Genomic DNA, 12,887 nt, shown 5'->3' on the forward strand with positions numbered 1-12,887 from the left:
TCCATCCATTTCTTCTGCTTATCCAGGGCCAGGTTGTGGGGTCAGCAGCCAAACCAGAGAAACCCAGACCTCTCTCTCCCCAGCCACCTCCTTCAGCTTATCCAGGGAAACACCTAAGTGTACCCAGGCCAGCTGAGAGATATAAAATCACTCCTGCATGTCCTGGGGCCTCCTCCCGGCAGGACATGCCCAGAACACCTCACCCAAGAGACGCCCAGGAGGCATCCTAATCAGATACCCAAACCACCTCAACTGGCTCCTTTCAATATGGAGGAGGAGGGGCTCTGACCCCTCTTGAATGACTGAACTCTTCACCCAATCTCTAAGGGAGCGGCCGGCCACTCTTCGGAAAAAGCTCATTTCCGCTGCTAGTATCCGCAATCTTGTTCTTTCGGTCGTTACCCGATGCTCATGAACATAAGTGAGGGTAGGGATGTAGATCAGCTTTTACGCTCATCTCTTTCTTCACCTCAGCAGACCGGTACAGCATCTGCATCACTGTAGCCACTGCCCCAATCCATCTGTCAATCTCTTGCGCTCCTCTCACTTGTGAACAAGACTCTGAGATACTTACTCTGAGATACTCCTCCACTTGGGACAGCAACTAATCCCTGACCTGGAGTGTGCACTTCACCCTTTTCTGGCTTATGGCCTCAAAATTGAAGTTGCTAATTCCCATATGTACCTTTTCACACTCAGCTGCAGACAACTCCAGTGCAAGCTGGAGGCCACTACTTGATGAAGCCAACAGGACCACATCTTCTGCAAAAAAGCATGAGAGATGAGATTCAGAGGCCACCAAGGCAGAAGCCTTCCACCACTTGGCTATGCCTACAAATTCTGTCCATAAAAGTTATGAGCAGAATTGTTGACAAATGGCAGCCCTGGTGGAATCCAACACTCACAGGAAATGAGTCCGATTTTGTCCGGTAATGCGGACCAAGCTCTTGCTACAGTTGTACAGAAATTGAATAGCCTGTAACAATGGTCCAGACACCCCATACTCCTGTGCACCCCCCACAGAATACCCCAAGGGACGCAGTCAAATGCTTTCTCCAGGTTCACAAAACACATGTAGATTGGAAAACTTTCACACACACTCAAATATCCTTGGGAGGATAAAGATCTGGTCCAGCATTCCATGACCAGGATGAAAACGGCATCCATTCCAGCATCCTGGCGCAGACCTTCCTGAGGAGGCTGAGGAGTGTGATTCCCCCTCCGGTCCCCCTTTTTGAAGATGGGAACCACCACTCCAGTCTGCCAGTCCAGCTCTGCCCCAGAGCGCCACACGGTGTTGCAAAGGCGTGTCAACCAAGACAGCCCTACAACATTTAGAGCCTTCAGAAACTGAGAGTGAATCTCATCCACTCCAGGGGACCTGCCAAAAAGGAGTTGTTTACCACAGTGACCTCACCCCCCCAGTGATGTACGAGTCATCCCTCTTGTCCTCAGATGCTGCTTCCTCTACAAAAGGCTTGTTAGTGGGATTGAGAAGGTCCTTGAAGTATTCCTTCTATCAACTGATTATATCCTCAGTTGAAGTCAGCAGCATCCCGCCCACACATGTGAGTAAAGCATACTTTCTCCTCTTTAGTCGCCTGACGGTATGCCAGAATAGCTTTGAGGCTGTTCGAAAGTTTTTTCCATGGCCTCACTGAACTCCTCCCACACCCGGGTTTTTGCTTCAGCCATTACTCGAGCCATGTTCCACTTGCTGGTACTGGTACCTGTCAGCTGCCACTGAAGTCCCAGAGGCTAATCAAGCCGGATACAACTCTTTCAGCTTGACACCTCCGGTGTTCACCATCTGGTTCGGGACTACAACCACGACAGGCACCAACCACCTTGCAGCTGCAGGTCCGTGTGGCAGCCTCAGCAGTGGAGCTGTGGAACATGGTTCATTTGGACTCAATGTCCTCAGCCTCCCTCAGAATGAAGAAATTATGTGGGAGCTGGGACTTAAAGAACTTGAGGCCTGGGGCCTCTGTAAGGCATTCCCAGCACACCCTCACTATGCACTTAGGTGCATCAGGTCTGTCCAGCATCCTCTTCTGCCAACTGATCCAACACACAACCAGGTGGTGATCAGTTGACAAGTCAGCTCCTTTCTTCACCCAACTGTCCAGAACATACATATAGACAAACTGTGATTTGCACAGAAGTCCAATTACAGAACACCACTCACATTCAGATCAGATAGGCTGTTCCTCCCAATCACACCTCTCCAGAGAATGATTCCATGTCCCAATAGCCAGCCTCAGTAGCTGGGGATTGGTTCGCCAGGGCCTTGGGCACCCGACATCTTGTGGGTGGTGGGCCTACAGAATGGCGGAACTATGTCTCCTCTTGAGGCTGCGTCCGGCTGGGCCCCATGGGCTAACATCTGGCAACCAGGTGCTCCACCTCGAGCACCCTTTCCAGGCCTGGCTCCAGGTTGGGACCCATGTAACGCTGTCCTGCGCAGGGTAAACTGTTCCCTTGATGTACCGCTCATAAAGGTCGTTGGAATCGCTCCATGTCTGGCTCCTCACCCAGGACCAGTTTGTTTTGGGATACCTTACCAGGGAGCAAAAGCTCCCAGACAACATAACCACTGGGATCACTGGAAAACACAAACCCCTCCACGACACTAAGGTGGCGATTTGCGGAGAGGAAAACAAAAATGATTTTATACTGTGTAGTGTATCACGATGTCCGTATGAAATAACCCTAAATGACTACCTATTTTTTTCCCCTTTTTTTGCCATCTATAACAACTTCAATAAAAAATGCCGTGACATTAACCAGAAGGAGCTCAGGATGCTTTTCATTTTATTGTGTCTTTTTGTAGTTTCTTTTATTCATTTTATTGTTTTTGTTGTACAGGGCTTTGTGAATACATGTCTGTGAAAGGCAGCTTATAAATAAACTTCACTTAAATACTTACTACACCACAACTGCAAACATAGTTAAGTAAAAGAAGAGCTAAAGCACAATAGACACTATAGCCAGTATCATGCTCATAATATGGGACACCATTGTGTTTTCTTGCTGTTCCTGCAGTTTGTCTTGGCTTTGTATGGTACAATGTGGGACCATTACTAAAACTTAACACTTAAAAGACGAACCCACAAACTATGCAGCTGAAAGCTTTTGCATCGATTCCATGAAACAGTTATTTGAATTCAACTTGTTTTAAGCGTAATGTAAGCTAAAGTTGAACGTGGTCATGTGGTCTTTTTAAGTTTGTTTACTTCTCTCTCACAGTAACTGTTAAAGTTATCTGTTATTTCTCACACTGTCCTGTGTGGCTTTCAGTAGGGATGCATCCATATATCAGTGCTTTTCTTTTTGAGGCACACATTTCTAATGAGGCATGTGCTTCCTTTTTGTGGTTGGATAAGAGATAAAAATGTTACACATGAAGTGGGACACCTGGTCACCTTTGGCTAAAGCCAATTTTTCAGGGCTTCCGGTGCAGCCAGTGGATATCTGGGCCAAGATTTCCATTTCTACCCACTGGACAGTGTTTACAAATGCAGATGAATAAAAAAAAAAAAGCTAATTAAAAGCTAAATCATTATCATGTTATAGCCAGTAGTTATCGGATGCATTTTGGCAAATGCCATCTCTCTTTTTCTCTAAACACAGATCGTTTGCCAGCATTCAAGCAAAGACTGCTCAAAGGCAACTGGTCAATTGTACTTCTACTACAAGCGCAACCCTTAAAGTTTTTGGCACAAAACATTTGCCCTGTGCCTACAAATTTTGCATATTTATATACAAAATATGTTTAAAGTGATTGGTCCTGGCACCTCTTTCCTAATCACATAACAAAAGGCATGATGATTGGTCAGTAGTCAGTCATGTCTCACAGCACAGTCATGAAAATTCCTGACAAAAATGTCAGAACCTAAAAAAAAAAATCAGATGTATGAAACTGTGAGCCCACAGCTCCCTTTACAGATCACAATCAACTTCAAAATGTTCACACGTAGTCCGCCCACTACACTCCCACAACCAATGGTCAATGCAAGTCACTCATGAATATTGATGTGCACATTGTTCCTGTGGAGAACAGAAGCAGTGTTAGAAACAAAACATAGTTTGAGAGGCTGATGGCTGCCAAAGCTTTTAATCCACTTGGTGTTTGTAAAGCGTCCATAGAGGCAGAGAGAAAATCTCAAAATCAGTGTGTAAAATAACAGTTCCAGGGTCTCCACTTAGGTAATTATTCCACTTCCTAATGTGGCTGAGATTTATAATTAGGATATTCAGGGTTACTGTTAAAGAAAGGCGAGCCAGACTTTCCAGAATCTGCAGCTCGATGCATCCTTGTATGTATATGTGGAGGTGGGACTAATTATCAGTAATGCAATAAATCTTGTCAGCCTTCATTTGTGATACAGCACCAAAACACTTTTTTCATGCTGACTCTACCCAGGATGCCCAACCAAATATACTTGGTGACTCACTTTATTTATTTATTTATTTTTGTTTGTTTGTTTGCTGTCTGGAAAAAATGACGCCATCCATGATCGCTTAGGTAGGATTATTTTGAAAGTTCTGACGCTGCTAACCAGCCCCACCCTTCCTGTCTGGTGTTTTCTCCACCACAGGGCAGATTGATATTCTGCCGGTCCTCAGTTTCATTCAGCTGCTCTCACAGAGAGAATCTCATCCTGCAGTCAGACGTGCTGCAGCTCCACCATCTGGGACTTCAGCTGGCAATGGTCTTTGTTCTGCTTTACAGTTCTGCTGCTAGCTGGAGGGTCACTCCAACCAGAACCTCCAGCAGGTCGGGATCTGGTTCATGAGCGGCTACTTCAAGATCACTGAGGCTGCAGGGCAGAACAAAGACAACCACTGCTTTCTGTAGTTCAAGACAGTGGAGTTTCAGTTCATACAAAGAGACTCACTCGAGAGGCAGCGAATCATTTTTCTTGATTTATTTGTCACAAAGTTCTTGGCAAATAAAGGATTTTTAAAGGAGAACAATCAAAGCTTATTTTGGGACATACACTGAAGGAGCATACAAGCCACGAGTAAAATCTAAATTTATGGGAAACACTGGATACAAATATTACCCACCAGTTTGACTTAATCAGTTATTCCCACCCTTGATACAGTATATGATACTACACAACAGTCAGAAGATCATGATATAAAATCTGGCTTTGTGTCTTTACTACCTGTGTTGGGTCAGAGCTTCCATACAGCTTGTGCAGATTTTCCTGTTTTCTTTGGGAATTTTATTTCTCTTCAAATGGTTAATCTAAAATATGGAGATGAATAGATTCCTCAAGCCTGAAGAATCTGATTTATTTCCTTTCGCTTTTGTCTGTTAAATGTATATTTTTACTGGGGAGCTCGTTGTTTTTAGGTGCAGTGCTAAAAATAAACCTGCCTACTGTACTCGTAAATCCAGCTCACCAGCCCGAATCACAAATGGCAAGCTGAAGCAGAAAAGAGAATCCCATTCTGACTAACTGCTGATGTGCCGTACCTCCACCCTTCTTACTCAAATTAAATTGTGGTGTCAGTGCAGTCATGGTGGGGAATCTTCACAGGAAGCAATGAATCAAGCAGCAGTGAGCGAACTCTGCATTAAGAGCAGAATTGCCAGCGCCACATCTTTGGTTTCTCTTTATGTCTTTTTTTTTTGCTAGAAAAGCTGCTCAGACCCTCTGGGTGTGTTTGCTGACATTTTCTTTAACAACTGCTGCGTGCTGACGTCAATGAAGTTAAAATGGTTTGCAAACAATTACCTCTCACTAAGTATTAGAGGCACCAATGTGTGAAATTGCAGCTTTAGTTTGATTGTTTTTGTACTAAAAATAAAGTGAGAACTTTTTTTTTTGTATTTCCCCAAGGAGTTCTTTCTCTTGAAGTTAGAAGTGCAGTCCAAACAGGGATTTCACATTAGACCCATTTGCCGTATCATCAATGTAATCGTGTGGTAGATGCTTATATATACGTGGATATCAGTTCAAACTGAAGCTGCTAAAAAGTCATTTAGAATGCTCTTAAAGGAGACATTAGACTTTTCCTTATGTATGTCTTTAAATTGCTCCCTTTCTGACCACGTGGTGCATCATTGCACATGATGAGAGATATCTCTTTTCAGCTACAAGTGAACAGTTTTCAGCTTAAGACTCAGCAGGTGACCACGAGCATGCTCATTTTTTCTGACATTCATGGGATTGTGCACCGTGGATTCCAGGGAAGGGCTGGAAAGGGTGGAAAAGGTTCCGAGGAAACTCTGAACTGTGGTGTGTGCCAGCGTGTTAATGCGCTCCGCTGCCACATAGTGCATTAACAATGTAGGAGCTTTATTTTACTACAATAGCACAGTCTTTGCTTACCACGTGGGCCCGATTTTCATGTGGTTGGCGTGGTGGGGTAGTGATTAGTACTGTTGCCTCACAGCAAGAAGATTCCTAGTTCAAACCCTGATTGGGATATTTCAGTGTGGCATTTGCAGACTCTCCCTACGGCCTCTAAGGATTCCTCCCACGGCCCAAAGATGTACATGTTGGGTTAATTGATGAGTCTAAATTGGCTGTGGGTGTGAGGTTGATGTGGCTTGTAGTGTAAAGTGCTTTGAGTGGTCAGTGAGACTAGAAAAGTGCTATATAAATGCCAGTCCATTTCCATTCTGTTTTCACTTCCTGAAAATGAAAATCAAATTGAAAGACAACCTCTTTGACACACTGGAGGCGATCCAGCAGGCACTGGATGGTGTTAGTTAAAGGCTAATGAAATGACTACCCTCAACTAAACACATAAAAAGAGACACATGACAGACTGCTGACAAAGGCTCTGTTTTAAGGCTGAAGATCTAATTATTAGATACAAATATCACTGGGACTTTCTTTGGTTTTCTTTACATTTCCTGCTTTTAAAGGCCTGAATAATCTTGAATCAGCATAAAATGATGGCTGTCAGGAACCGTAACCCAGTCATTTAAACCAATCATGCACCACTGCACTGTGTTTGTTGCCTCTTAAGGCTCAATATCACTGAAACGCTGATGTGTATTCAGGTCAGTGGAGGACCCTGCTGGGCTTCAGGTCCAGGTCACCTACTTGAGGCCTTTGGGTCTTTGGCTAATGACAAAAACACTGCGTGGTGGTGGTGGTGGTAGTGGTGGGGATAAAAGGTGAGGATGATGGTGGATGTAGTTACATGATGTCAGTTTCATTGTGCTTGTGAAGCTCATCATAATAAAATGAAAAATCTAATTATTTTTTAGCAATAAAACAGTCAAGAATTAAACATTTTACTCTCTTATTTTTTTATTAAATATTATTAAGAATACAAGAATGTCAGAAAATACACATTTTCCCAAATTAGTAGCTTCCAGCCAATAACGAGCTCCTGCCACTCTTCCCCACTTTAATCTTTTGACTTTCTTTACACATTTCTGTGAATTATCAAGTTTAAAAAGCCACAAAATTACAGGATATGGAACATACAGTATAATCAAGCTGTGAATTATAGCACGTTTCCGGTTGAGTAGCTGCTCAAAATGTTCTGAAGCGCTGAGTGCTTGAATAATTAACCTGAATGCTCATTCACATAAAGTTTTAACCAAATAAATATAGAGGAAGGCTGACATGAATAAACCAAATCCAACCTTCATGAAGAAGCCAAGCTGAAAAATCGCCCTGTTTTTATGATTATTTAGGTTAATTACATAAACCTAATGTAGTGGCTGCACGGGCTCTGGGCTTGTATTCCTTTTTGCAGCTTTCATGTCAGGAAGAATAACTGCAGCTCTGCAGATAAAAGGCTAAATGTGTAAATGTCCTGCCAGATTTATGCCTCCCGATGTCTACAATCAAATAAAAAGCTTCGCTGCTAAAAACACACAAACGGCCCTCCATCAGAAATCAAAGTTTCATCATTTTCATGCCCACCGTTTCACTTCCTCTTAATTTACCCACACACCATCTGGTTGAGTAATTTTTATCACAAGGAGGAGAGGGTGTCATCATCAACTGATTACACACTGAATATGTGTGAGTGCATTGTCTGTTTTTGTAGGTACCGCCCCACCTGGAGCTGCATCAACACATTCGACGGAGAGAAGATGCTAATAAGTACCTGCAGAAAATGACCTTGATGAGAGGAGTTCTGCTGAAAGTCAGATGATCCTTGCAGTTAAATTGGTTCAGTGCAGACTAACAAGGATAAGATGAGGATATTGTTATTGATAACTCGGGAAGGGGGGGGGGCTCATTCTCAGCATCTGTGTATCCTGAGTTTTAGGAACTTGATGACTTATTTTATAAATCCAGGTTAATTTATCGGAGCTGGTGTTTGCTTAGGACTAGATATAATTTTGCAGAAGTGGATTGTGTATCTGAGGTAATATTCTGTATATGATTTGCACTTATGGCATGAGATGATGTGGTTTTCAAACAAAGTTTCAGATTGCACGTTTTTCTGTGTGCAGAAAATAAACTCCTACTTTGACTGTATGGTCAGATAAAAGCACTGTTGAGCATGACAAACCTGCATTTTTTTTATGCTAACATATAACCTGCCTCCATCACCTCATCAGTCTTTCTGCCCGTTCTTTATCTCCAGTGCTCTTTTAAAGCAGGCATCAGAAGGCATGTTTGGTTTCTAAGTGTCTCTTTAGCTCATATCTCCATAAATACAAATCAACTTGAAATAAGAAACTTGGGAGAAACTGTTTTTATGTTCTCAAGAAAACATCACAAACTAGTTTAGATCTTGTATCAGTCAGTTTGTGCAGGGTGTGGAGGTGAAGCTGCTGACTGCTTATGTCTATTTATGCTTTTCATTTCTTAATGACCTGTTCAGTAATTAGTGGGGGGTTTTTTTGGCTCTGTCTTTCAGGTACTAACTGAGGGAGGTCACGGTTCCATCACCACAGAAATTGCTGAAGCCAAGCCGTTCTACTATGCTGAGGACTACCACCAACAGTACCTGAGTAAAAACCCTAATGGATACTGCGGCCTAGGAGGGACAGGGGTTGCCTGTCCTATAGGAATCAAGTCGAAGGCCTAGCTAGCCAAAGCCAGCCAAGAATTATCTCTGATCTGTTTGCAAGGATGCTGCAGTGGATTTGATTTGAAAGATGATTTTTACTGATGCAAAAAGCTTTGAGTTTAAATTATAAAAAGCTACTGTTTCCCATATTTTATGCAATGTTTATCTCTATTATACTATATCTGAAGTTCTGCTCAGTTTTTGCTTTTTTATGGTGGCAATATCTGCTAGATGTCACCCACTGACACAACAACATACCATGAACCTCTGTGTGAAATCTGATAAAGGTTCTCAGTCGTCACAGCTGCCCAGTAATAACAAACATATCATAGCTGATAATGTATGAATAAAGGGGGTTGTGCTGTTGATTACGTTTTTAAAAGGTGCAATCCAAAATTTACTCTGTGACACCGAACAGATGATGAAATTGTGAGCAATTTCATGCATCCTGTAAAGCAGAGCATTAAATTTTGTGTTTTTAATGTGTGGACAGATTGTTACACTTTCTTGGGTTTGTTTAATCAGCTCTTATAACTTAAACTACTTATGGAAAATTATACTTCTGTTGCTTGAGTTAAAAGAAAATAGTATAATAGTATTTAGGGGCTTGTTGCTGTTGAATGAATACTCTTTACTTTTTGAAGTCTAAAAGAATAAAACACTTTCTGAAGTTCCTGCTGTTTCTTTCTTCTGTCTTTTGTGTTTTATGACTTCTACACTGTCCTGTGTGTACACTGCATACATGCTTTTTTTTTTAGAGAAAAGTCTCATAGTTCCACCGTTAAAGGAAACGGCTTCACAACATCAAGAGCAAATTGTTGTCTTAAATACAGTGACAAAGAAAGCCCACCAATTCACGTCTAAGGTTCCTACATACCAGGACGTGATAATAAAAATCATATTGCCCTTAACATGTCTGAAAAACAAAATGTATTCTGCAGTGTCATTATTTATTTAACAAAACTAAGTACTAAATACAGAAGCAGTGTGTGAAAAACCAAGTACATGTGAGCAACCAGGTGCTGCTAACCAGATGCACTTGATTAACTGTTCAGCAGTTATCAGCAAGTGTGATCACCTCTATAAAAGCAGAGGCTTTGGCACTTTGCTGGTCTGGAGGATTCAGGTGTGTGTTGACACAGTGCCACAGAGGATAGACATCGGAAATGACCTTAGAAAAGTAATTGTTGCTGCCCATCAATCTGAGAAGGGTTATAAGCCATTTCTGAACAATTTGAAGTCCATCATTCTACAGTGAGAAACTCACAAGTGTAAAACATTCAAGAGAGTTGCCAATCTTTACAGGAGTGGAGGTCAGACTGTGCACGGCTCAGAGAAACAGCAAAAAGCCCAAGAGCTACATCTCAGACTCTACAGGCCTCTGTTAGCATGTTAAATGTTAAAGTTCATGACAAGTGTGGTTTGTTTGGAAAGGTTGCCAAGAGAAAGCCTCTCTACAAAGAACATGGCAACACAGCTTAGGTTTGCAAAGTTGCATGTGAACAAACCACATGACCTCTGGCACAATGTCCTTTGGAAACAAAGTGGGACTGTTTGGCCATAATGCACAGTGCCACATTTGGAAAAAAGCAAACAGCATAGCAGCACAAACACCTCATACTGACTGTCAAGCACGGTGGTGGAGGGGGGGATAATTTGGGCTTGTTTTGCAGACACTGGACAACTTTCATTCTTTGAGTCAGCCTCAAACTCCTCTGTATACCAAATTACTGTAGAGTCAGATGTGAGGATATCTGTCGGACAGCTAAAGCTTAAGTGATAAGTGATTGCCACAAACCAAAATGTATCCACATGGATGTGGTGGTCCAATAAGCTATTGAATCATGGGGTGTTTTCACACAATGCTTTTGCATTTTGGCTCAGTTTTTCTTAAATAAATTATATAATACTGTAATATCTCATGTATTGTTGTTTAGCTGAGGTAGAATTTAAATAATTTTTCACAAATGTAAATTTATCATCCAGAGATTCCTATGGATTTTAGAAAGAAAGAAAGAAAGAAAGAAAGAAAGAAAAGTGCTTTTGTGAACTGTAGTTTCTTTTGTTGTGTGTGTGAATGCTGTGGTTGGGTTGGGATTGTGGATGACCTCCTTACTCTGATCTTCCCCTGAAGCGATGTTCCAAACCGTGACTCGTCTGTCATCGCTGTTAATCTCCAAGCATGTGTGTTTGTATAGTGTGTCTGTTTTGTTGGTACAGAATACACACACACACACACACACACACACACACACACACACACACACACACACACACACACCAGCAGGAGGAGGAGGAGGGTGTATTTAAGTGCCAGGCCCTCCAAAGCTTGGCATCACCATCACAAAGCAAAAGAGATGGAAGAGATGAGTCTCTTTGGAAATGGCAGCGCGCCACCTTGGAGGATCTGTGCCGTGTTGGATCACCTCCACGGTGCTGCAGGACCACAGCTCGATCGGCTTTTAAAGCCAAATCTGACCACTATTTTTGGAATGGAGCTGATTATCATGCACACCATATTTAATTACGTCCAGTAAAACCTAAATGTGCGTTCATGTGCGCGCCTTTAACTTTTATCCAAATCTCAGAGTTTGTTTTTGAATCTGACCAGTTGATGTCTACCTCCATCTATAGCCAATCAATCGAAGAATTCCCAGTAATTGTTGTTAAAACAAAATGCACCGTATCATATTTCATATAAAAACACCTGCTGAAATCATTGCTGTTTTAAAGAAAAAACTTGTGTTCTTTTTCTTAAAGAACAGCAATAATTTGATCAAATAAACGTATCACATTTGCTTTGAATAGCAATTAAACCTTTACTTTGAAATCGGTGATACGTTGTCGTAATTATGAGGATTTAATGAATTTAGCTTTGGAAAACATCTTGTGTGGCCACAGCCCAAGGACCTCAACACCTATAGGCTGTCTAACATCACACCTAATGAAGACCCTGGAGAGGCTGGTCCTTGCTTATCCTCAGCCCCAAGTGAGCTCATTGCTAGATCCATTTCATCGGCCCAGCATTGGGTTAGATGATGCTGCTATCCACTTGCTCACCTTGAAAGTGCGAGGAGCACTTTAAAAATAATGTGTTTTTATTTCTCCAGTGCTTTCAACATCATCATACCCACAATCCTGAGGAACAAGCTGGTTCACACAGGTGTGAACCATCACCTCCCCACATGGATCCTGGACTGTCTAACCAGCCTCAGTACGTAAGGATCCCAAACTGTGCAGCTGAAAGGGCTGTCTGCAGTACAGGTGCCCCACAGGGAACAGCTCTGCCGCCATGTATGTTCACCATATACACCTCAGACTTCTCCCACAACTCTGCTAACTGCTTCCTGCAAAAGTTCACCGATGACTCAGCAGTTGTCGGCCTCATCACCAATGGGAGAACAGTGAACTTAACAAGGAACCACTTCCAGATCAACAGTGGGAAAACCAAGGTGCTGGTGAAACATTCTCCACTTACACCAGTGAACACTCAGGGACTGGACATTGAGATGTTGGGACTCATATCAGCACCTGGGTGTTCACCTGATCAATAAAAAGGAAAGGACAGAGCAGGTTGTATCTGCTCTGCCGACTTGGGTCTTTTGGAGTGCAGGAGGGAGCCCATGATGAGCTTCTATGACTCTGTGGTGGGTCTGGCCATCTTTTATGGTGTGGTCTGCTGGGCAGAGTTAATTTGGCCATAGTATGAATAGTATTGCTATGAATGGCTGTGATAGATCAGTCAACTGTCCAGGGTGTAGCCTACCTCTCATTTTTTTGGGCCAGTCAGTGACTTGATGGTGACTGGAATCCCACAGAAAAACAGCATATTAATAATGTCTTATCGTGTGTATGAACTGGCACACACCATTTCTGCCTTT

General features: G+C 42.5%; 1 protein-coding gene across 2 annotated transcripts in view; it reads left to right on the forward strand.

Moving 5' to 3' along the window:
- Positions 1-9,663, forward strand: part of msraa (methionine sulfoxide reductase Aa) — a 51,324-nt gene extending 41,661 nt beyond the window's left edge. The window contains exon 6 of one of the 2 annotated variants that reach the window (XM_030722370.1): positions 8,854-9,661. In XM_030722370.1, coding sequence (XP_030578230.1) covers positions 8,854-9,024 — 171 coding nt within the window. In that variant the 3' untranslated portion in view covers positions 9,025-9,661. Of the gene's footprint in view, positions 1-8,853 lie in introns of both variants that reach the window. The other variant, XM_030722371.1, reaches the window with a different exon arrangement.
- The last annotated feature ends 3,224 nt before the right edge of the window (positions 9,664-12,887 follow it).

This window comes from Archocentrus centrarchus, chromosome 24 (genome assembly GCF_007364275.1).
Source record: "Archocentrus centrarchus isolate MPI-CPG fArcCen1 chromosome 24, fArcCen1, whole genome shotgun sequence".
Classification (NCBI taxonomy): domain Eukaryota; kingdom Metazoa; phylum Chordata; class Actinopteri; order Cichliformes; family Cichlidae; genus Archocentrus; species Archocentrus centrarchus.